The 25,581-nt window shown below is 49.7% G+C and overlaps 1 protein-coding gene across 4 annotated transcripts in view; it reads right to left on the reverse strand.

Annotated features, from left to right (window-relative positions):
• The window catches only part of ASTN2 (astrotactin 2), a gene marked incomplete at its 5' end in the record, with an annotated part of 616,673 nt that overhangs the window by 130,811 nt on the left and 460,281 nt on the right, over nucleotides 1-25,581 (reverse strand). For all 4 annotated transcript variants that reach the window (XM_084650529.1, XM_084650531.1, XM_084650530.1 and 1 more), the window contains 2 exons: nucleotides 17,335-17,483; nucleotides 18,934-19,067. In XM_084650529.1, coding sequence (XP_084506655.1) covers nucleotides 17,335-17,483; nucleotides 18,934-19,067 — 283 coding nt within the window. The remainder of the gene's footprint in view (nucleotides 1-17,334; nucleotides 17,484-18,933; nucleotides 19,068-25,581) is intronic.

Below are 25,581 nucleotides of genomic sequence, written 5' to 3' on the forward strand. Positions count from 1 at the left end.
CAACCCACCACAGATGGACTTAAATATGAGGTTAAATGCTGTCCTGAATTGGGGCCTGGAAGCACCGGTGGGCTGGCAAGCTGGAGATTTGTAGGCAGAGAGACGCTTGTTCCTGATGAAAAAGAGAAATATACTCCTTCCTTTTATCCCTGTGCTTGCCAACCCCTCTGGAGCACACAAACCCGCCCAAGCTGGGGGGAACTGGGCAAGGCAAGGGCTTGCTTGCAAGGGGAGATTTTCATAGCTTTCTCTCTCTGAGCAATGCTGCCCCAGTGTAGGAGGCCCCTGGGCATTCTCTATCGAAGTGGGGCTGCTGATGTGATGCCCGTTTGAAATAGAAAGCCAGGCAACTCCTCTCCTCTGCACCAAGGGGAGGGGAGTGAGTCAGTCCCAAGGAAGAGATCATAGTTAGATGCTCTGGAAGGGCACAGTTACATGAGCTGAACGGGACCAAGGAGAGGTTCTCCCAGCAAAGGTCAAAACCAGTTTGATTTTGTGGAAAGACCCCTCCCTGACCCCACAGTGCAGGCCCCCTGACAGGGAAAGGCATCAGGGGAATGCTACAGAATATCCATTCATCCCCCATAACCCAAACTTGCCCCAGCAGTATTTCCTATTATGTCTCCATAACCTAATCTGACCGCCCCCAGGGCCCCCAGATTAATATCTGGGAAAGCACACGGACTCAATCACCCAATTACAAGGAGGAAAGGTTTAGCCTGTCTAAACAGCATGAAATGTGACGTAGCCTCCTTGCAAGAACCAGATCTTCCTCCACAGCAAGCTGAACAAACTGGGGAGGGGCCACCGGGGAGCGGGGGGATCTCTCCTACTCCCGTATCATGTGAAATGTGACAGAGGAGTAGCTATTTTAATTGGCAAGTGCCTCTAACTCTCAGTACCCGCTTCCCCGAAAGAAAAAGCGATGGAAAGGGCAGATGCAGGGCAGTGCGTGGAGCCATGGTTCAACGAGGGGGTAGCACACTGTCTTGGTATATGGGGTGAAGAGGGGGAAGAGAGATTTTGAGTTCTGCTTTTGGACAGATGCAACACACAGGGTACAGCTCAGGAGGAGCAGGGGCAAAGGGGACTGTAAGACAGCTTTGCAGCACCCAGATCCTGTCTGTGCCCAGGGGCCAGAGCAGCCCCTGGTGTACATTAGAGCAGCCCCAAGGGCTGCACTGCTTTACTACCATGGTCTCGCTGCAGCTACCAAGGGACAGCTCCACAGCCCAGGAGAGCTGTAACACTCAGCACTACGGCTACTCTCCTTCCTGCCTCTGGCTTTGCCCCCAGCATGCCTCCTATGCTGGAGGCTCAGAGGTCAGGCAGCATATGCCAGCTCTATGCAATTTCTGTGCCAAAGGAATTCTTCACCAGGCTGGGGCAGCCCTTTTATAGCCTCTGTACGCAGCCAGAGCGGTGGACAGGGGCCAGGTACTTTCCTTTTTGATGCATTCTTTTCCCATCAGTGGAAATAATCCAAGACATAGTCATGCCCAACAGCCTTGCAAAAGACTCTAAAGCAAGGATACAAGGATAACCTTAGTACCAAAAATCCACCAACTTCAGCACCATTCCCACAGCAGTGGCTAAGACCATATGCTTCCAAGGAACATGTACAAGCCTCACCATGGCCTCAGTCCAGCAAAGCAGTCTAGCATGTGCGTACTGTCAAGCAAATGAGTAGCACGGTTGACTCCAAAGGGACTACTCATGTGTTTAAAGTTATTCATATGCTTGAGTTCTTTGCTGGATCGGGGCCATATGCACCTAACTGTGCTCTAAGGGATGGATTTTCTGAAGAGCTCAGGGCGCATTTCCAAGCACTCAGTGGGGTCAGATTTTCACAGGAGCCAAGATCCCGACATGCACCCAATGAACTTAGCACTTTCAAAACTGTGGGCACATCTTTGAGTACCTCAATGGGAGGTGAACTAATTTGAAAATCTGGAGCCCCGGGTAGTTTCCAACCATATCATTTTACTGTCCAGAACAGTGTCTTTCCATAAAGACTGGTCCATAAAGGGTTTTATATAGATGACTACTGACCTGCATTCATACGCTACAATCACTCAGTCCAAATTCCAGGAGCAGCCTTCACTCTAGACAACTCTGGGACCTCACTACTCCAGACCTTTATTCTAGGGGATAGTTTTATAAACCTGGACAAAACGCTATGTGTGACCTCATTAACCTCCATTGTAGTAAGTTCAGAGTCGTTTTGGTGAGGCGGGAACATCCTACAGCTGCCGTTTTACCCACTATCCTTGTCTTCAGTAAGAACCAGTGTGGTCTGAACAGGCAATACAAAGCCTTCGATTAACAATATACCTTGACGTGGATGACATTCTCTTGGCTCTGTCCCATTCAGCACACTTTTCAGTTTCCTAGTTCAGAAGTGTATTGATGGATTTTCCTACTTCTCAAACTACAGAACCATTTGGGAGGAGTGGAGGTGATGCCCTAATCCCAGTTCTGTCCCAAAGGCCTTCCTACAAGATAATGAACTGGAACTGCCCCACGGAAACATGATTCAATTAAATGCTGAGGCACGTGGTTCAACATTGGCCAAGAATCTCCTCTTCCTTCTTGCTTTCTAGGATTCAAAAATGACATTGGTAGGTAGAAACAACTATAGCTATCCCAGCGGGAGAAAATCAGTGCTCCCCAGATGAATGCAACCCCCAGAATTAACTACTTGCTAGGTATTATTTCATAACACCTTCCAGAAAGCGTCTTCCAAAAATTTGACCTTTTTTTCAAAGACTTCCCTTTGTTTTTGATTTTTTTTTTATACAAGCCAACAGCTAAGTGTGTTAGTGCTCAGGAAAGGCACCTGGGGAACTGAAGTCTTCTATTTCTCCATGCAATGGATACAACAGAGGCAGCAGCTGTGCTAATTTACACACACTAACCAAAGTCTGGATGGACTCGCTTTGTGTTGGAGATGGGTAGTTCAGGTTCCATTCAGTTCTTGGCCTCTCTACTGACACTATCTACAAGGGTGACAGTCAGTGCTCACTGGGATGGTGTTTTATGTCATGTGCATAGCTGCCAACTAGGAAGTGGATGGAGGCCTATTTCATGTAAGCCACAAGAAGCTAGCAAATGGTAACATAACATTTGCTCGGTACTGACCCGAGGTAGAAGGCTCAATATGCCAACACCCATTCCCCAGAGCCACCAGTCTTCCTCTACTCCAGTGATGTTCAAAGACTTCCTAAGAGAGGTCACGACAGCCAGACTCTCCATGAAACAGTTACATATAACTCCCGGACTGTGAAGTCTAAACCTCCTAGATTTTATCACCTACGGTAGTCTCCTCTGAGACAAGCTCTCCAACAGCACCATGATAAGGAAGACAAGCAGAACCTTGGTGCACCATACAAACAACTTCCTTAAAACCAATAAAGGCCAACAGTATTTTCTTCCATTCCTAACCAGAAAAAAAAAGACCCCAGCCTATTGACCAGAACCAGCCAGGAGTCCGAGCTGCACGCAGCTGTGATTACAGGCCAAGACTGTAAAAAAGACAGTACTTAAATTATTAATTGTTAGCTCTTTGAGAAAGAGAGAGAGAAATATAGATATTAATAAAGCCATAGAGCTCAAAGCACTTTACAATGGAGGTCGGTATCATTACGCTCATGCCACAGATGAGGAAACTGAGGCACAGAGGAACATGCTGGTTGCTCAGCACTTTCAGAAATCAGGACTCTGATCTAGTATGCAGCTAGGAACCTAACTTCAGGCAATCTTGGCAATAGGGACAACTTCTAATCCCTTTGTGACCTTCACTGCGTTCACTCTGGCTATATCTTTATTCCTTCATGTCCGTAAACAGATGTTCATATAATACCAGTTGCACAGCATCCACGAAGAAGATGTTTTGCTGGAAAATGGTGGTCACCATAATTATATTTACATAGCCAAGCAGTGACGATGTTTTAAAACGATTCACAATGAGCACACCAAAACTGCTGTAAATACGATTCAAGTAAGATCCTCTCAAAATCGCAACTGAAAATGTACCTTGTGAACTGACCAAAAAGGAAGCTTTCCATGTCCAGCATGAAGGCACACACCTTTCTTTACAAGAGCCGGTGTTTTTCAATGGACGCCCCCTTGTAGGACATGGCATTCTAGAGGAGAGGTGGAATTTTAAGGCTTCAATCCTATACTTTCTGCCAAAAGTTTGCAACAAAGCTGGGACCTCACTCTCCTCAAATAATCCTGACTGGTCCCGGTCTACTGCCCAACATACCGCCTTCAATCCATGAGCCAAGGTCTTCTCCTACTCATGTGGACACAACCCGGCTGATGTCAGCTGGGCTGCGTCAGCACAAAAGAAGGCTGGATTGACCCTGTGCAAACTGTTAAAATCAGGCCCCCCCTACTCCTGGCCTGACGGTTCTATTCCCAGCTCTGTCACTGACTTGGTGCGTGACCTTAGACAAGTCCCATCCCTCCCTCTGCTCCTCCCCGCCCTTTACTCTGTTTTGTCTACTTGGGTTGCAAGCTCTTCAGGGCAGAGGCTGTCTCTTACTGTGCTGAGTACAATGCCTAGCACAACAGAGCCCCAGTCTTAACTGGGACCTCTAAGTGTTACCTTAATAAAAATAATAATGGGGAGCTATGATGTTGAATGCCTATCTTCTGAGCAGAAGGGGGCACCTTCCAATGTGCACAGCAGGACTGCCATAGTAAGGCAAAACCAGGTGTAAACTTCACCTGATGCTCTGGAATTCCTCCCAGCTACCCAGGCAGGCTTGTCATACACATGTACCCGCACAAAAAGATCCAGTGCAAAGGGACTTGGAGTCTTCCTTGCACGTGCTAAGGAATATCCCCTTCACAGCAATCCTGTGTCAGCACAGGGGAGTGCACCCATCCACTGAGAATCCCAGCCTGCAGGCTTGATGACAGAAGTGCCAGCACATTCTCCTAACCGTGTTAAGGCAAAAGAATCCTATGGCAGCTACAAGCCTGTCCTCTGACAGGAGACCAAAGGGTCACTGGAGAACAGTAGCAGCAGGTAAATTTAGAACAAATCCGATCGACCGATCTATTGAGAGCCTGCAGCCAGCCTGGTTTTAGTACAAAATCACTACGTAAAGCCCACGTTTAATTTTTTTGGGGAGGCATAAAAAGCTGGTGACCAAGGAGCCTCCTCCATTTACCTGCACCTGGGGACCAGCTCAATGCAGCTGGACATAACACACTGCTGGCTCTACCACTGGAGCCAGAGAAGCTGGGAGGGACAGGATGAGGGCGGCATGAGCCAGCATGGGAAGGCACTGACAGCAGTGCGTGCTGCATGCTCTCATGTGGTGGTGGAGCTGCTTCTCCGTCTTCCTCCCCGGGAGGAATTTAGTGTGACCCAGCCTGCTCTTCCCTTGGGACTCCTGCTCGCGGCCCTCCAGCACTGGATGTGGCTTTAAATCACAATCTAGAGGCTTTGTTTCAAAATACTTTCAGTGTCTCGTGAATGCAGGGGATCGCACCTGATGTATCACAAATCCCCAGGGGAAGGACCCCAGATGCTCCTCCCACCTGTTAGCTCCTCCCCATCATCACTGCTTGGGCTTTGCTAGCTAAGGTCCTCGGCCAGGGTTTGAGTTGTTGCAGATCAGGTGTGAATGGGCACCAGCTTTTTATGCCCCCCCGCCCCCCTCAAAAAAAACAATGAATATTGCTGAGGGCCTGTGTGATGCTGGCAGACCAGGTGCCCTCTCATGCCAAGACCCCTACGCCTCAACTGAACACTGACAAATGCATATCGGGAAACCGGTCTGGCTCAACTGTGTATTAAAACTGTTAAAACAGGTATTAGGTTTTGGTGTTTAGACTTTATGAAATGCTTGTGAGCTGCTTGCCCGCACTAATCTCACTTATAATATCTCTATCCCATGCCATCAAGTAATATTTAAGTGTTTGCTCTGTAAATGTAAAAGTGATTGCTCTGAAACTGTAAACCCCCATGGTCTGGGAGAAGCATTACCAAGTGTGAAATGGTAGTTTACCACAGGAGGTGTTATCCTCTGCCCAAAAAAAAGGCAGCCCATAGACACCAGGCAAACCATTGTGGAACATCAGAGGACAAAAGTGTGTGTTAACTGCTTGGACTTTAGGAGGGCAAGATTAAAGCAGATAAATATACACACACAAATGAATCACAGTCTTAGGTTCCAAAAGGTTACAGAGGCTGCTGTAATATGCAAGCACTATATGTCCTCTAGGACTAACCCATGCTAAGCAGCTGGGGATCCCTTGCTTATGCTTAGAGACATGGCCCTCCTAAAGTCCAAGCAGCACAGAAATACAATTTCTTCTTGTCAAGGATTTTTATTCCCTTCCCACAGAGTTCAGGCTGATGGGACGAGTCCACATGCATGTCTGCTCTTCATGACTGGGGAGGGGAGGAGATCAATTAACAAGTCTCCATCCGTAAAATAGGGATAATACTTCCCTACCTCCCAGGTGCTGAGGATTGATTTATGAATGTCTGTAAAGTGCTTTGAGCTCTTCCTGTGGCACGTAAAAGCATAAGAACGGCCAGACTGGGTCAGACCAATGGTCCAGCCTAGTTTCCTGTCACTAACAATGGCCAATGCCAGGTGCTTCAGAGGGAGTGAACAGAACAGGGCAATTCTGAGTGATTCATCCCTGTCATCCAGGCCCAGCTTCTGGGAGTTGGAGGTTTGGGGACAATCTGAGCATGGGATTGTGTCCCTGCCCATTTTGGCTAACAGTCATTGATGGAGCTATCCTCCATGTACTTATTGCATTCTTTTTTGAACCCCGTTATACTTTTGGCTTTCACAGTGTCCCCTGGCAATGAGTTCCACAGGTTGACTGTGCACTGTATGAAGAAGTACATCCTTATGATTGTTTTAAACCTGCTGCCTATTAATTTCACCTGGTGATCCCGAGTTCTTGTGTTATGCGAAGGGATAAATAACACTTCTCTAGTCACTTTCTCCGCGAAGTTCATGATTCTAGAGACCTCTTTCATATCCCCCACTGGCTGTCTCTTTTCTAAGCTGACCTGTCTCCATCTTTTTAACCTCTCCTCCTATGGAGCTTTCGAAGCGCGCTCTTAGATGAGTGCATGTGCACCAGACCCCTCTCATCACCCCTTTGCGGATGCCCGGGGACTCCACCCATGACAACTGCAGGAGGGCTATTAAGCTTCACTGGTGGAGGATCACCATGCAAAAGGGAAGCTCTTTTCTGGAGAGGCCCCATTTATTCTGCCTTAGGTTGACACAGCTTCCTCTGGATCCATGTGAGCCTGACAGGAGGTCATGCTGCGCACAATTCAGTCTGCTCCTGCTGCTGCTCCTGTTCCTTATACTGACACTGACAAACCCGCTCTCCTGTGCAGCCACTGATCATTTGGGGGGATGGGGGGGGGGGACCGTGAGAGAGAAATAAGACTGTGTAAGCGCCCTCAGCCTTACTGGAACCTGGGTGATTTGTAATGAGTAGATTAGATCACAGAACACAGCACCCAAATTTCTGGACTGAGGCGTGTGTGGGTGTGTGTGTGTGTGAGAGAGAGAGAGAGGGGTCAAACTTAACCCAATCGCAGAGTCCGGAGCTGAAGAGACAGTGGATTCAGACTGTTCCAGGACTGGGGGATCTCCACCTAGCTTCCAGAAAGGGGACTGTCCCTAGGGTTAGATTGCCCAGAGGTGATGATCCAGAAGTAGGAGTTTCCTGCTCATGTTCTGCTGTGCTTGTGGTTCAGGACATTGAGGGTATGTCTGCACTGTAATAAAACATCCACAGCTGGCTCATGTCAGCTGGCTCGGGCTCGTGGGGCTTTAAATGTGCCGTGTATATGGTCCCAAACTCACTGCAGTTGTACAGACCTGCAGCCCGAGTCCCGCAGACCCAGGTCAGCTGAAATGGGCCAGACAAAAGTGTTTTATTGCAGTGTAGACATACCTATAGTCATAGCAGAAGCCTGCTGTGAGGAGGCCAAGGGAGGCCTGGCAAATGCTGAAAGGGAGAGGCTGTGGCCAGCAGGAGATCTCTGCTCTTTGTTAGCTGGGAGCTACTCCCAGCAAGGAAAGCTCCCAGAGCTGTTTTCCTGTTTGTCATTGGCACAACACTGCTGTGAGGAAGCTCACCCAGCTAGATACTACCTGGCAAGCATAGGGGACACTACTGTGAGGAAGCTCATGCTGGGGAAATGTTCCTTATTCTTGGCAGGACACTATTTGATGGATGTTCACATGATGCGAGTCCCAGCTGGCCAACGCTGGGCACTGCTGGGAGGATGCACCAATTGTTGTTGGTATATTCATGTTCACTGGCAGGCCAGGGCTGTGAGGGCGCTCGGAGATGATGGCAGGAGCCAAAACCAAACTGCCCAGGAAGGTAGGATGTGAAAGAATGCCCACCAGCACCCAGTAATGCAACAACCACCCCCATCCTGCACAGCAACACAACACCCACGCCTGCCAGCACAGTAACACAACAACCCTCATGCCTGCTCACAGCAACACAACACGCACAGCACACGGTAGCGCAACAACAACCCCTACACCCACCAACGTACAGCAACACAACCCCCACATCTGCCAAAGCACAGCAACACAACAACACCCATGCCCGCCAACGCACAGCGACACGGCCGTGACCCTCCACATCCCAACACAACAGCCACAGAACAGCAACCCCCATTCTCTGGCCTGCAGTGTGTGTGTTATAAACAGTGTCAGGCTGCCCTACAGTGCCCAAGGGCATGAGTACCAGCCTCAGGGCAGACTACTCAAAACCAGGGCACCAACCCCAAATTGGTTGTGAGTTCTGCATTTAGATTTCACCAACCAAGTATCAAGTATAAACTCCTCAAGTGCTATAACAGCCTTAATATGAAGTTACAGACTGTCCTATTGTGTACTCCGATCTGTCTTGCCACCCAGGTGAGCCTACCTTTGTGACAGATGATCCCTTACACCAAGTATCACGGCAATATTCAGGTTACTCCCAGTCCCAGAGAACCAGTCACTTACTCACGTCCATTGCATCATAGATTCTATACTAAAAACAACGCTTGTAGCCAACACAATAATAAATTAACTACAATTTTTTAACTAAAGAAAAGGAACAAGAATCATCCACAAGGTTAAAGCAGGAAAACATAACACACACAAACAAGTTACAGCCTTAGGTTTCAAAAAGGAACAGAAGCTTCTATGGTAAGCAAGCTCTAGATGTCCTTTAGGGCTACCCCAGGCTAAACACTAGGGATCTTTTGCTTATGCCTAGTAATCTTTGCCCCCCAGCCCCACCCTAGTGTCCAAGTAGCATAAACATACAGTTCATCCTCCTGTCCACCAGCACTAGGGCCATTTACAAACCCAAGCCACCCCACTGGTCTCCTGTCCCTACATCGCTGAACTGTGGTTGGGGGAGTGAGGAGAACCTTCTTCATGGTGAAATTCACCCCTGTGGAGAGGACCTGCAAAAGGCCTAAGCACCCACAACTGCTCTAGATTGAGGGCTTAGGTGGGACTTAACTGGTACATGGACCTGCACTGCCCCCTGTGCATGGGGGCAATTGCACCATTCACCCCTTCTTAGACTGTAAACTTGGGGCGGCGGGGAAGCAATGCTGTTCCCAAGGGCTTGCCCAGTGTCTAGTATAAACAGGGCCTTGATCCAGACTGAGGTGTCCAGGCACTACCACGAGGTACATAGAATCACAGGACTGGAAGGGACCTCGAGAGGTCATCTAGTCCAGTCCCCTGCACTCATGGCAGGACTAAGTATTATCTCGACCATCCTTGACAGGTGTTTGTCTAAACTGTTCTTAAAAATCTCCAATGATGGAGATTCTACAACCTCCCTCGGCAATTTATTCCAGTGCTTAACCACCCAGACAGGAAGTTTTTCCTTACATCCAACCTAAACCTCCCTTGCTGCAATTTAAGCTCCTTGCTTCTTGTCCTGTCTTCAGAGGTTAAAGAGAACAATTTTTCTCCCTCCTGCTTGTAACAACCTTTTATGTACTTGAAATCTGTCATCCTGCCCCCTCTCTGTCTTCTCTTTTCCAGACTAATCAAACCCAGTTTTTTTCTATCTTCCCTTATAGGTCATGTTTTCTAGATCTTTAAGCAGTTTTGTTGCTCTTCTCTGGACTTTCCTGAAATGTGGCGTTCAGAACTGGACACAATACTCCAGTTGAGCCCTAATTTATAGTACATAGTATACAGGGATTAGGAGGAAGGATGATCTTGTATTGGTTAGGGTTTTTTATTCCTTTCTCCCCTTCTGCTGTGAGTTGCAAACTCAGCTGATGGCAGGAATTCCCTTGCAAGTCTCAAGTTCAAGGAGCATAGGGGGGTAAACAACAAAATCTTTGGTCCCTTTTAATGTTTCACTCTAGACCGCATGAGGTTGACGGGCCTTCCTTGTCGGGCTGGACACCACACCTTGTGTCGGAGACCAGCATTTCACACTTAGATAATGTTTCTCTTCTGTCTGGTGTTATATGTGGTTACAGAGGCTTACAATGCAAAAACACTCAAATATTACCGTAAAATATGGGCTACAGAGGTTATGAGTGAGATAAATGCAGGCAGGAAATCACAAGTGTTCCATACAGTCTAAATACTAACCACACTCTTATCATTCTAACGCCTGCCTTAACAATACCAACACACAGGTGAGCCAGACTGGTTCCAGCTACACATTTGTCAGTGTTGTGTGGAGACCTGGGGATCTTAGCGTGAGCTGGCTCTTGGTCTGCCAGCATCACAAGTACATTTTGTTATTTTATTTTTAAACCCTTTACTAATGTGGCTATTTTTATCTGAAGCCCTAAAAATCCACCCAAATGTCCTCCCCCGATGAGGTAAACAGGAGATGGGATTAGTGACATTACATTTAATCATCCCCTTTATTCCTACACAGGGGCTGGTTAACAAGGAGGCTTTTCTTCTCTCTGACCCATGTGTCACTCAGGGAGCATGCAGCCAAAGGGTTGTTCCTTTCTCCTCCTTTGAGGGGATCACAATGCTGAACTCTCATTCTTCTAGGGGCTGGAGTTACTTGGCATGGAGGTGTGTAATGCACTGATGCTATTCTGCCACAGAGCTCTGAAAGCCTCAGCACTGAACAGCCTGTTTGCAAAGGAGACGAGTCACAAGGTCTAACAGTTTGATGCCAGGACAGCAGCTACAGGGACAGCAGCTACAGGGACAGAAGCCCTCAGTCACAGACAGGCTGACATGGGGCAGCAGTTTCATGGAGGGACTGATTTTGAGGGGAGGTGCATGAACTATCAAGCATGTACAAAGTCCTGTAGTGGGACAGTAGCTCCAGCAGCAGGAAGCGTGTGTGGGGGAGGTTTACAAGGACTCACCCACACATACCAATTGAAAAAGAATCCAAAAGTTTCCAACTCTCGCTATCTTTTTGTTCTGTTTTGTACAGCACTTAGCACAATGGGCCCTGGTCCACAACCGGAGCTCCTAGGTGCGACTGCAATACAACTAACAATATGAAGGCAGGAAACTGCTCTAACTGTGCGGGAGACGTCAGGGTTCCCCGACACAAGAGGGGCCTTATTTGTGGTTCTTCAGATTGTGATGGGATATCACGTGGGCATTCAAAGCCCGACATCTCACTCCCTAGACTGCTACAGTGCCCAGGCCTGACCTGGAAGATGGTCACAGGATCTGGTGAGTCCATTCACCCAGATTAAAAACAAGCGCCTGAGAAAAGGAGTCGAGAGGTAGATCTACAACAGCAAAAAAAGAGCAATGGCAGCAACCCTCAGAGTCCGGATCAACCGATTTGGGTTCATGGGGCTCATGCTGCAGGTCTAAAAATAGCAGAGTAGATGTTCGGGCTCGGGCTGGAGGCCGGGCTGCAAGATCCTCCCCCTTCACAGGCAGGAGAGCCCCAAATGTCTGCTCTGTTTTTAGCTCTACACCACAAACCCAAGTCAGTTGACCTGGGCTCTGAGACTAGCTGCCATGGGTTGGTTTTTCTGGCTGTGTGGACGTACCCTGGATGGCTCAGGATTGTCAGTGGGCTCTGGAGCCTTTCCCCGAGCTTGCTGGATTGAACACTCGGCTCATGGCCAGAGTGACTGTCAGGTACTCCTTGTACACAGTAGATTGCAGGGCTGCAACCTGCAGGTCAGGCTTCTGTACCCGACCTGGACAAACTACAGAGTTTCCATCCTGGAGAGAGATACGAGAGATGTGGGACTGAAGACTGTTACCATCTTCTGGCTGTTTGTGGCCTACATGAGATGGGAAAGGAGGCCCCTTGGTTAGCACTGAATTGGCCTGGAGACTGAATGTCCCTCGTCCATTGAAGGGGTTGCCCTGTTTGGGATAAGTGGCAAGGATACCTCACCACTGCCCGTGCCACACCTGTTGTGCAGAGAATCAGAGGGCTCACGTCACTCTCCAGGGCGGCCAGCCTGACCCCATCCACCAGCACTAGGGCCATTTACAAACCCAAGCTACCCCACTGGTCTCCTGTCCCTGCATCTCTGAACTGTGGTAGGGGGAGTGAGAAGAACCTTCTTCACGGTGAAATTCACCTCTGTGGAGAGGACCTGCAAACGGCCTAAGCACCCACGTCTCCCCTAGATTGAGGGCTTAGGTGGGACTTAACTGGTACATGGACCTGCACTGGCCCCTGTGCATGGGGGCAATTGCACCATTCACCCCTTCTTAGACTGTAAACTTGGGGGTGGGGGGGGTGGGAGGAAATGCTGTTCCCAAGGGCTTGCCCAGTGTCTAGTATAAACAGGGCGCTGATCCAGACTGAGGTGGCCAGGCACTACCACAAGGTACATCGTATACAGGGATTGGGAAGAAGGATGGTCTTGTCCTGGACTGAAACTCTGGAGCGCCTGGTTCTGCCACAGGCTGCTGTGGGACCCGGGGGACATCACTATGCATGGGATCTTCTAAAGCAGCTCAGGGAGACCACATCTAATGGCACAGAAACCGATGGGGGTACACCTGAACTTGAATATATTGAGGATGGAGATCAGAAGGGGACATCTAACCAACAGAGAAGTGAGGCTCTGTAACAGCCTCCCATCAGGAGTAGGAGGGGGCAAAGAGCCTATCTACTTTTAAAATGGAGCGTGATACATTTCTGAACAAGATTACATGACAGAATTGCCTGCAATAACAGGGGACTAGATTTGAGGACTCAAGAGACTCCAGTCCTCCATTCCTACGTCCCTATGTTCCATCGACTTTCCATTAGAGCTGGGCATGGCAATCCCAGCTGTGATCTCTCAGAACCTCAATTCTCCATCTCTAAAAGGGAGACAACAGTCCTTCCTTTCCACCCATCCTTTGTCTGCCTTGCCTAGTTGGACTGCAAGTCATTTGGGGCAGGGACTGTCCCTCATTATGTACAGCACCTGGCACAATGAGACCCCCATATCAGTTGTGGCCTCTATGAACTACTGTAATAACAATGAACGATAATAATAACCTGGAACCCTAGTCTGAACCAGATGGGGATTTGGACTGAAGTGGAACCAGAATAAAGAAATGAAAAGTACGTAGCACAGGGTTCTTGCTGCTCTGCTCTTCTTCCCACTTCGGAGGTTCTTAACTTTACACTCCTTCCTCCAGAGGAGTTTTGAAGTCACAGAAAACATTTTCCAAACCTAATATTAGTTCCAGATGTTCACAGACATTTTGGTTTGTACCTCACTCTGTAAAACACATTTTCTCTCTCTTTTTTTCAAGTGCAGAGCCTGCTTTGTCTATGACATAATCTGCTAGCAGCCCCGCCAGTGTGCGCGCTCACTCGCGCGCTCTCCCCCTTCGAACAGCTCATGTTCGAACAAAGAGTATCCCTCATCTGCCAAGTTGTCACGCACATGGAGTTGTGAGTAATTCCCACAAACTTTAAGGAACAGTTCGGGATGCGATTCTTCCTTCTTCTTTTCTGGCTGCTGAGTGGAGAGCCACTCTCTCGCCGTTGCACGGTGTTGAAAGTATGGTTTGCTTCGCACACAAATTCACCTTGAGAACAGTCCTGGTAACATCCAAGGTTTTGAGGGCTGTGTTTTTCTAAGCACCAGTAATAAGCCTTTAAAAGTGTATTTAGCCAGGGAGTTGGGTGGGCAGGTATTCCCTGAGAGGCCTTCATTTCTCTCACCCTCACTCCCCAGCACCTCTGTCCTGCACACCGAGACAAAGAAAAAGCAGAGCTGGCTCCTGACCCTGCTCCTGGATGAAGAAGAGGATAAAATTATTTTTGGCTCAGGAAAAGGGCTTCTTCCACTTGCCAGCAGAATAGGAGGCCAAGGGTTTTGTCGAGATTAGATGCTGGAGCCTTTGGGGGACAGGCAGAGGGCCAGATGCCATACAGGAGCAAATCCTGCCATGCAGCCAGAGGGTGGGTTGGCACAGTGCTAGCAGAGGGCATTGCCAGGAATCACAATATTAGGAGGTTATAACTCTAATTTTTCTTTAAAAAATACAGATTATCTTCCCACTCTTAAGACCTGGAGATCTCAGGAATAAACTCCAGCAGCATCAAGACCATAGCTGGTTTTTGGATGGTATGGCTGTGCTGCCAGAATGACCCTGCTGTCTCTCTGTGGGAGGGGGCATGGCCAGCTGCCCTACTGAGAGAAGAAGAGTGAAAAACCTCAACTTGCCCCAAAACGGAGGCATAGCTTTTCCAGGGGGCTCCTGTTTTTAGGTTTTTGCTATTGATTTTATGCAAAAGTCACACAGAGACTGGTGACGGGCAGCAGTATGAGAAAGCAAGAGAAAGAGAGAGATACTCAACTGGAGGCACCCAGGGGCTCGTTCTCCGAGTAGCTGGGCATCCACACATCCAAATGAAGTCAACGGAACCAGCGGAGCTCAGCGCCTTGGAAAAATTAGGCCCCTTGGTGTCTCCAGTTGGACGTCCAAAAATCAAGGCATCTAAAATTAGTAGCTCCACAGGCTTGAGAAAGGAGGGAACATTTGGATACAAACAACTGACGGAAGAGAGAATTTTGGGGTTTGCTCTTTATTTATTTATTTTTAATGTCTGTTCGTTGTTTCTGTTTTTGTGTTCAGAGTGAGGGGCATGCGGCTCTCGGGAGTGATTTTCTTTGCACGTCAAACACATGGCAAAAAGAAAAGAAAATAATAATAATAATCTGTATTTCCTGCTGCAGCTGTCACACGGAGGTCCAGCCACATCAGAGAAGAAACCCCATGTTTCCCTCGTCTGGCCTCACCTGACAAATGTGTGAGCAATCTGGAATCTCCATCCAAAACACAGTGCTTCCTTTACCGTGTTGCTTTCCTTTTGCATACTGAGGGTGCCCCTCCAAGGCAAAGAACAAACCTGCCATGCTTGGAAACTGGAACCGTAACCCAGGCATTGCAACGGCATTGGATAGCTTTGGAAATGGAAGTCAGTGACAGGGAGGGAGGGAAACTTACTTTGAGACCGGGACTGAGGTGTAAACAAATGAGGGGCATCAATTCTGACTGCCCATAGCGGAGGCCCCTGCAAATGATCAGAGGCCTCAGAAGGATGCGCTGATCTTTCCCCTGACAACGAAAATCTAGCCTCTGTAGCACAGATGCTTAACAATGGGGGTCATATAAATACCTGAGAGAGAAATCTGACAGGAAGAACAGATGGGACCAAAAATCCCTGCTGGTATAATTTGGTGCAGCTTCCTTGGTTGCTCCAGTTTACACCAGAAGAGAATTTAGCCCATAGGTACTCAGAAAGTTACAGAGTGAATAAACCCACAAAAATCCACCCACCACTAATAGCCAAATTCTTCTCTCGCCTGCATTTCCCTGGCTTGCCCCTGCCGAGCTGAGAGAAGGAATTGGTTATGAATGATCACAGTGAGATAGCGCCTCTGACGGAATCATCACACACTCAGAGTCCCAGGTTCCCAGGACTCATCCTCCGTCAGTCACGATCAGGAGTCTTCTGCTCATTGCCAGCCAGAGGCACTTTAATGTCCCCCTGCCCCACCCTGGTGCGGGTGCCAGCACCCTGCCCTGCACTGAAAAGGCGCATGGCCAGCTCCTGCTTAGTCTGCAACAACAGCAACGGAAAGCCTTTCTGAAGAGGAGCCTCTACGAGTCACCAGCCTGTGGCTTGGCGCACACACACCTCCGTGCTACCCATCTGGATACAGAGGTGTGTCAAAGTGACTGCGACTGGAGCGAGGTGTTACACGATCACAAGAGTATCCGGAGGGCGCTGAGCCTGTGCCAAAGAGAGAGCAGTAGTGAGGGAACGGTCTCAGAACCAGCAGGCCTCTGGCGGGCTACGCTCACCAGCGCAGATGCTGTGGGCACATCTGTGCAGACCTCATGGAGAGGCTCAATCTGTCTGGTAGCACTTCAGAGTGACGCCCACCAGCCGGGCCCGTTCCTCAGGCTTCTGCAGAGCATGGTTTAGTAATGCATACAGTGGTGGAGCCTAGCCCCTGCTAGCGCTGACATGTGTAGCCTCTAGGAGGCGCTCAGACAGCACGGCAATGAGCATGGGATGGGGAGACAGATAGCGCCAGGAAAAACAAATGTAAGCAACCCCGCCCACATGTAAACCACCTAGCCTGTGAGATTTGTAACACAATGTTCCAAAGAAAGAACCTGTAATGTACAGAGAGAGAGAGAGAGAGAGAAACCCACTTGCACCATAACTTTGAACTTTCATAGTTAAATGAACCCCAAATCCTCCATTAATTGCAAGATAAGGAACCGAGTTTTGCCTGGTTTTCTCACTGAGCAGAGCTTGAGCAGCAGCTTTCAACACCTTTGGTGCTATGTTTTAGAATACATCATTTTTAATTACTCATCCAGACCCATCGACAAGTTTCACATCCTTCCACCTTGACCTGCAGGCCCCTGAATCATGCTCTGAGTCTCAGCCAAAACACTGACGAGCCTCAGGGGACTGGGTCCACGTTCTGTGTTTATAGCTAAACTCCAAAACCAGGTGAGTTTCAGGTGCTGTTAGCGAAGCTTTGCACAGCTCTAGCTGAGGTCTCAGTTTTGTAGGTTGCCCAGTTGCTACAAAACTTTTGAAATGCAAATAACTTCTTTGTAGTTACCAAACACTTTTCTCTCATTTTTCCAAGTAACAGACTCTACAGAGGCCTTCAGCAGCCACTCCCGCTGCAGGAGCTTTGGCACTACACTCCAGCTGGTGTCTGTGTTCCGTACCCTTCTGCACAAAGCCAACAAAATCCCAAGGACAAAGCTCGGATTGCTGTGGCCAGCAATCTCGGGCACAGAATCAGTTAACATTGCTGCGGCATTTCCGGAGCTGCTGCCCTTTGTCCTCACCTACCTGTGTAGAGGTCAGTGTCCGTGTACTCATCAACCTTCTTGTGCTGAAGGATGTAATCGGAGACCTTTGTCCCGATCGCAGGCTGGACGTCCAGCCACTCCAGAGAGACCACGGTGCTGGAGGGCTCTACACTGGGGGATAAGCGCAACCTGGGCAGGGCACAAACAAAGCAGAACTCCTGGAGATCAGCTTGCACTCTGAGGAAAGGCAGCCTGTTAAAGCAGATTCTGAACATATGCCTATGGGCTCTCTCGCACATTCAGACACAAACACATGAACACAAGAAACACGGAGACAATAGGAAGCGGAGGGAGAAAAAAAACAAAAAAGGAAACTTTCAGCCAGGTGGAGTCAGATCCTGCTGTATGCTGTTCCCTCCTCCACCTGCTCCCTGAAGAACCTTGTTCTCGTGACTCCTGCATCAGCGTCTCTGGGCTATGCACCTACTGCCGACTGAGAGTGGCTAAACTCATCCCACCTGAAGGGCTCTCCACCTTTTCATTTAACACCCTCATAACTACGTCCCTGCAATCTCAGATCAGCTCAGTGACCCTATGGAGAATGGATATCGAGCAGCACGAGAGAGTGAAAGAGGAGAGCAAGAAGGTCAAACTTTCCCTCTGTGTGTCTCCATGCTACCCAGCTTATACCCAGACGGGGTATAAGTGAAGAGAGAATCTAGCTCAGGTTGTGCCTGAATGGGAGTGAAGGACTGCAAGAGTGTGCACGTCCAAGAGTGTGTACGGGTGTGTGTGTGTGCAAGAGGGCTTGTGAGCGAGTCTCAGAAATGTGTGTAAGCAAAAGAAAGAGAGGGATGAATATGTACGAAGTGTGAGTCAGAGAGCGTGTGTGTGTGAGAGAGAGAACGGGAGTGTATGTGTGAGGAGAGAGAGAGGTCTGATTCTTCATGGTATGTGCCTTGTATCATAGAATTGTAGGACTGGAAGGGTTCTTGAGAAGTCATCTACCTCAGCCCCTTGCACACATGGCAGGACACCATCACCATCACTGACACCAGTGCAAAGAAGAGCATAAAGTGCCACCAGGTCAGAATCATGCCGACTTTGCGCCCCCTTAGGACTGTAGTCAATGACAACACAAGGTGCAGGGCTATTAACAACTAGGCTCTGAGAGTACCAGTGTATTTGCTGAGCTCAGGATGGGAAATCAATGCCATCTGAGGGTATTGGCTTACTAAAACGATGTTCTCTTCCTAGTGGAGAGCTGAAGCCAGTCTCTCTTCCTGCTGTTTCAGCTAATTCCTCATCAGTTTGCTCCTGATTTGTTCTCGCTCTGACAAGCCACAATGAACTGCATTGTAATTCCATTTCTTTCACCGTTTTAAATCCCATTCTACAAGCCGTACTAATAAGGTGATGAAAAATAACAAAGAAACCTCCCAGGGCCGCAGGCAGCATCAGGATATCTGAAAGGCCTCAGTCACACAGCAAGATGCACTGGGCCAGGGACCTGAGTTTGAATGCAGGAGCCAGGAGGCACCTGTGGGCAAAACCGTAACCCCACTCAGCAAACCAGAAGGGGACTGAGTATGTGCTGACCACACCACAACATGGAAGTTATTCACCAAGAGATACATACACAGGCTGAGGGAGAGGACTGCAGTTTGGGAGTCCATTCTCGTCGAAGGCATTCAGGTCACATCGGCACCAATCCTCGATAACGTCTCCTTTCCCTGAGCACCAGTATGAGCTCATCAGGGCTCCCATGAAGGCCTGGAAAGTTTTATTAAAAAGAAACAAACATGTAAACGCTGAAAGCTCAGGGAAATCAGCTAACACCTAGTCCTTACCCTGCCCCAATTATCAATGTCAATGTCATTAGATCTGGAAAGGATGAAGTAGGGGCTTCTGCATGCAATGGGACTCAGGAGACCTGGGTTTAATTCCCAGCTCTGCCACTGACTTCCCATGTGTCCTTGAGAAAGTCATTTACTCTGTGCTTCAGTTCCCACGTCTGTGGGATAATGGGGGATAATGATTTGGTCTTGATTGTTTAGACTGTACACTTCTTCCAGCAGGGTCTGTATCTCTTTATGTATCTGTACAGCGCTGACCACAAAGGGAGTCTTTTGAGATGTAAAAGGGCCCATGTGGTCCCCTGGGACTTTATTGCAGAAGGACAGGGATAAACCCAATTCCAACAAGTCTGGGCTCCCTTAACTTGACCTGAAGTTTCAGTAGGATGTACTACTGTTCTTTACTTCCAACTTTTAATATTTCTTATGCTCCACCCCAGAACTGACTGCATTTCAAAGGTGAGTAGAGTGACTCTTGAATAAAAAGCACCCAGGGGCCATCATGCATGCTGTACTCACACACTCCTGACTCATATGAGCAGTCCAGCTGAAGTGAGTGGTGCTACTTGCTTGAGTAAGGATTACTCACAAGAGTAAGAATTGCAGGACTAGGTACCCTAGTAGGTACAACCAGAAGAGTTTGTAAAAGCACTTTAGGGAGTGCATCTAATGGAAATTATTAATACCTATGCACTGCCATTAACATGACAAGAACTCCTCACTGCGGTTGCTACCGCCTCAGAGGACTGATACTACAATATAAGCCTCAGAAGCAATAATGATCCTCATGGATCAGACAGCATGATTGGCCCTAGATTAGTAAAGGTGAAATCATTTTTTAAAAAATCTAACTTGCTTAGAATCTATTCCTGATGATTGTTCACTTTTTGCAGTTCACTCGGCTTAGGACAGAGAGACAGAGCAGGTCAGTTTCACTGCCTGGTTCTCACGCGCTAGCCCCAGGCTGCTGGAGCTGAGTTGCTAATACCGCAGGGGAACGCTTAAAACAAAACCAGCACCCGGTCTAGTGGTTCAGCTCTGTAATTGGGTCTCAGGAAACCCGGGTTGTAGAGACAGGAGTCCCTCCCACTGGCTGCATAACCTTAAGTTGCTTCTCCTCTGTTGCCCCTCTCCTCCTTTGTCGGTCTCCTCTACTTAGACCATTAGCTCTTTGGGGCAGGGGCTGTCTCCCACTATGTGAACGTACAGCACCTGGCACCCAGGTGTTCCAGCCTCCATTTAGGTTTCTAAGAGATATGGCAATAATGAAACTCTGACTTCACTGTAATTGTTTTTTAAAATCTGCTTCTATTAGCTTTTGCAATTCCTTTCCCAAGGTATTAGAAGACCTACATTTTGGACCCCAAACTTCTGAGCAGTGTCCCCTATATACCTAACAGCTCTCTTGGCTTTCCCGCCCCAGCCAGCTCTGATCTGACAAATCCCCAGTACTTAAAGCAGCACTACTTCACCCCCTTCAAATCTCCAAAAGTGCCCGACCGCAGCTGCCTGGCCCACGTGAGAAGACTAACTTTAAGGGCTACACCTTAAAGCCTGAAATCACCCCTTGGAGGGGACAGGAATGGCTTCAGCAGATTTGGTATTTAACACAACACTGTAGTAAAAGCACCTTCCTCGAACCATTGAGAAAAAGGGTATAAATAGAGACATACGTCACACTCTATTGTTTCAGAGTAGCAGCCGTGTTAGTCTGTATTCGCAAAAAGAAAAGGAGGACTTGTGGCACCTTAGAGACTAACCAATTTATTTGAGCATAAGCTTTCATGAGCTACAGCTCACTTCATTGAATGCATCTAATGAAGTGAGCTGTAGCTCACGAAATCTTATGCTCAAATAAATTGGTTAGTCTCTAAGGTGCCACAACTCCTCCTTTTCTTTTTACTCTATTGTTTGGGATTTTGACAATTTCCCCAAACACGCAACCACCTTTATAATAAAGCGCCTTGAGTCACCCAAGTCTGCAATATTTCTGCTTCCAGGCATTTATTAAATGTTTTCCACTCAAAAAATAAAAATAAAAAATAAAAATAAAAAGCGGGGGGAGGGAAGGGGATGAGAAAGAGAGCAAAAGAGAGAGAAAATACATCATTACTCTTTAGATCCTAAGTAAAAGCCTAAAAGCGGAAAGGGTATTTTTAGACAATTAGAGAATGTCTAGAACAGACAGACAGACAGATCAGATACATGAGAATGAATTGTCTCATGTTGCAACCATATAATAATCTCTCAACCTCTGTATTACCCAGAGGGTCTGCTATAACTAATGTGACCAGGAATTAATGAAAAGGAAAAATACATAAGCAAAAATACATCAGTCCCATTCCATAACTGGGGGATGTGGGGGGCTGTACTGCTGACCTAGGTACGATGCCATAGGTGGCTGCCCAGGATGATTCTTTCTAAATGGGGCCACAGCTTGGATGGGATTTCCTGATGGTTTTGAAAGAAGAGGAGAAACTGACACATGGATTTTAGAAAAGCATGAGGGAGCCTGAGAGAGAGAGAAGGTTGGATTTCCAAGAGGATTTGAAGGGCATGGAGCTGAGAGTACTCTCCAGCCAGGCCAGGAATGGGGAAGGAAAGACATTAGATCATCCTTGGCCTTTGAACTGCTCCTCCTGCTCCATGTTATGTGTCCTGCAATAGACTCACTGTTTACAGCTCCCTGCTGGCCCACATGGGTGCGGGCTCCCCTCACATCTCCAGCCAACAGGGGAGACTCGGGGAGCTTGCTGGAGTGAGCGGGGCCATGTGCAGCATGTCGGAGCAGAGCACCAGGTGGAGCCGAAGAGAGAGAAAACACCTGAACCACTCAATAGGAAATAGCTTCCAGCTCTCTGAGCTCAACGTCCGCTAGCGCCTATGGGGTGGGAGCCTGCAGAGACAGCTGTGTCAGGCTGCCCAGGAAAGTCACCTGGGCCCAAAGCAAGGTCTGCTAAGCAATGGATTTCCTCTCAGTGACTACACTGCCCTCCTGCCACCCCCGTACCGCTAGGGTTGCCAGGCGTCCAGTTTTCGACCGGAATACCCAGTCAAAAAGGGTCGTGGCAGCTCCTGTTGGCACTGTTGACCGCGCCGTTAAAAGTCTGGTTGGCGGCGAAGTGGGGCTAAGACAGGCTCCCTGCCTGGCTCCGCGCAGCTCCCGGAAGCAGCTGGCACGTCTCTGCGGCCCCTAAGTGGCCGGCAATCAGAGAAGCGCCGCACGATGCCCCCGCCCCTTAGCTCAGCGCCCGCAGCTCCCTTTGGCTGGGAACCGTGAGCAATGGGAGCTGTGACGGGGGTGCCTGCGGGCGTGGGGCAGTGCGCAGAGGCCCCTGGCCCCTCTGCCAGGAGCCATGCAGAGCTGGAGCTGGCAGGCAGGGAGCCTGCCGTAGCCCTGCTGCGCCGCTGACCCGCAGCCACTTGAGGTAAGCGCCACCTGACTAGAGCATGCACCCCGCACCCCCTCCCGCACCCCAACCACCTGTCCCGACCCTGAGCCCCCTCCTGCACCCCACACCACTCAGCCCTGGCCCCACCCCAAGAGCCCACACCCCTTGTCCCAGCCCCGTGAAAGTGAGTGAAGTTCGGGGAGAGAGTGATGGAGGGAGGAGGGATGGAGTGAGTGGGATCAGGGCCTCAGGGAAGGGGCGGGGCAGGGGCGTTTGGTTTTGCGCGATTAGGAAGTTGGCAACCCTATGCACTACACACTGCCTTTCTGCCACCTGCGCACCCTCCCCACTGCCCCCTACCATCCCCACACTGCCCTCCTGTGACCCCCAAACCCCACACTGCCCCCAACCACCCCCTCACTGCACACCGCCCTCCTGCCATCACCGCACCCCACACTGCCCCCGGCCACCCCTGCACCGCACCCTACCATCCCTGCACCGCACCCTGCCGCCTGCCACCCCCTCACCGCACACCACCCTCCTGCAACCCCCGAACCTCACACTGCTCCCTACCACCCCCTCACCGCACACCACCCTCCTGCCACCCCCGAACCTCACACTGCTCCCTACCACCCCCTCACCGTACACCACCCTCCTGCCACCCCCGAACCTCACACTGCTCCCTACCACCCCCTCACCGCACACCACCCTCCTGCCACCCCCGAACCTCACACTGCTCCCTACCACCCCTTTCACCGCACACCACCCTCCTGCGACCCCCGCACCCCACACTGCCGCCTGCCACCCCCACTGAGCTGCCACCACATTACCTGTACTGTTCTCATACGTTACTCTTCACATCTATGGCCCTTGCTGTCTCTGCCAACCCATCCGAACCCGTGCCCAGTCTGCTGTCACACCATCATCCGAAAGCCTCACAACCTCAACCCCAAATGCTGCCGCCCCCTTGCACTTTCCCCCTACACACTGCCCGTGTGGTGCACGCCTGCCATGCCAGACACCCTGGCACCATCACAACATGCCCGTACATCCTCCATCTGCGTCATGTCGCCGTGCACTCACACTGCCCCGAGGATGGTGCAGCAGTGGGTGCATGGTCACTGGTATTCACGAACACGCATGCGCGAGGCTTCCACAGAGTCAGAGATCGGTGCTTTTGCAGCTCTTTCCCCCTCGCCTGGGCTCGCTCCTTGCTGGATACCCTGGCCACCTAATGATGTAATCTCATCCACCAATGGCCATACCCTTTAGCCCCATCCAAGAGTTAATTTCTTTTTTGTTGTTTACAGGAACTACATGCTCCCCCCGCCCCATTCCCCCGCAACCCGACACACTTTAATTCGATCCTGCAGGTACAGAGCCCTGATCTGCCTTGTGTCAACCTTTACACAAACGAGGTTAGCCCATCGATGCGTCCTTCAATTCCACTCATTAGGCTGAGCGCACCTACGCACAGTAACAGAGTTACACGAGAAACAATGGGCCCCCGGCCCTGACAGCAGCCTCTATTCAATTTCGCTGACATTTGTTTATAGAGGAGCAGCTGGCTGACGTCAAACCGAGCCAGGAGAGGCTGGGCGTCGGGCTCAGCAGACAGCCAGTGGGCAGGCTTCGGCAGAGCTGCGCGTTGCTTGTTTTTAATCAGGGTTTCTAGTAAGTGTGTGCGCTGGGGAGTGTGTGCGTGGGGAGCTGGGGCGGAGGGGGGGATCAGAGGAAGGGAAGAAGTCAGGTGCTTTGGAAAAACAGGTCGCGACAAAGGTCAAAGCAGTTCCTAAAGCAGGATTCCAGCAGAATCCTGCAGCCTCCAGGAAGCTGCATTACCCTTCCAGGACACCGCTGTACAATCCTGGGGCTCCAAATTCCCTTTGGGGCCACCGCCTTGCCCCTCGGAGCTCCGTGTCTACCTTAGCGTACCCACTGTAACCTTCAGGGGTTCCCTGATGCCTTCAAGGGACATTGCCACAACATTCAGGGCTCTGCACTGTGCTTGGGTGCCCCTGCTGCAAAGTGGGGTGCCCAGCTGATTCTGCCGTAGCCTGTAGGAGTCCAGTATCTCCTCCTGTGGGACCACCCAGTAACCTTCAGGAATTCTCTGCTGCCCGGTAGGGACGTAGTACTTGATGAGTGGGACCTGCCTGGCTCATTGGGTACGAATGTGTCTTTTGGGGGTGCTATCTGGTTCTTGGAGGGGCTCAGTCTCAGAGAGCGGTAATGCTCAAGAGCTATCTGCTACCCTGCAAGCTGGGCTGTCACCGTAACCCGGCTGCCTGCTTGCTTTCTCCCTCTCCTGAGCATCGTAAAGAAGGAAGGGATGCTGCACAGAGCCCGCTTACATAGACAAAGGTGAAACTGCAATCACTGTAATCCAAACAGTGACCCTCAGGGGGAAAAAGACTGCTTGCAGATGGCAATGGTGGGACACATATGAAGGGGGAGAGATCTGTCATATATCCATCTTTGATTATCGAGTGTATCTTCAAACACAGCTGTGCTCGGGCCCAAAACACCTTTAATCCAGCCCTGACCCTGGGCGACTGAAGACTCTCTGTTCCCTGTTTTGGCATTAGGGCGTCTGTGACTGGGGGCTAATCCCCCGGAAGGCTACCCTTTCTTGTCCTTGACACAGCTACCTCATTGCTTTGGTGTCTGTGATTGAAAGGTACTTCTCCCCGCTCCCATACCCAAAGTTAACCCTTCTCTCTCTTCGACATCACCGTCTTAGGACATTGGCAAGGGAGGCCCACAGCACCATAAAGTTAACCCTGGATGTGCTGATTTAGGGCCCGATCCTGGCTAAGTACTGAGCCATGGCAAGTCAAGGGACGTGAGGGTGCTCAGCACCTCACAGGGTTGGGCCCTCCATGTTGGAGGCGCCTGGGATGGCAGAGTAACTCCCTTCCCACAATGCACTGAACAGGCTGCTTGTCCTGTGGGAGCTAACCACTCCCCAGCACCCCGACCCTGCTCTGAGTCCTCAGGCAAATTTCTCCTTCATTTTAAAGTATTCAAATTGTATGG

This window comes from Lepidochelys olivacea, assembly GCF_965140295.1.
Source record: "Lepidochelys olivacea isolate rLepOli2 genome assembly, chromosome: 16".
In the NCBI taxonomy this organism is placed as follows: Eukaryota; Metazoa; Chordata; order Testudines; family Cheloniidae; genus Lepidochelys; species Lepidochelys olivacea.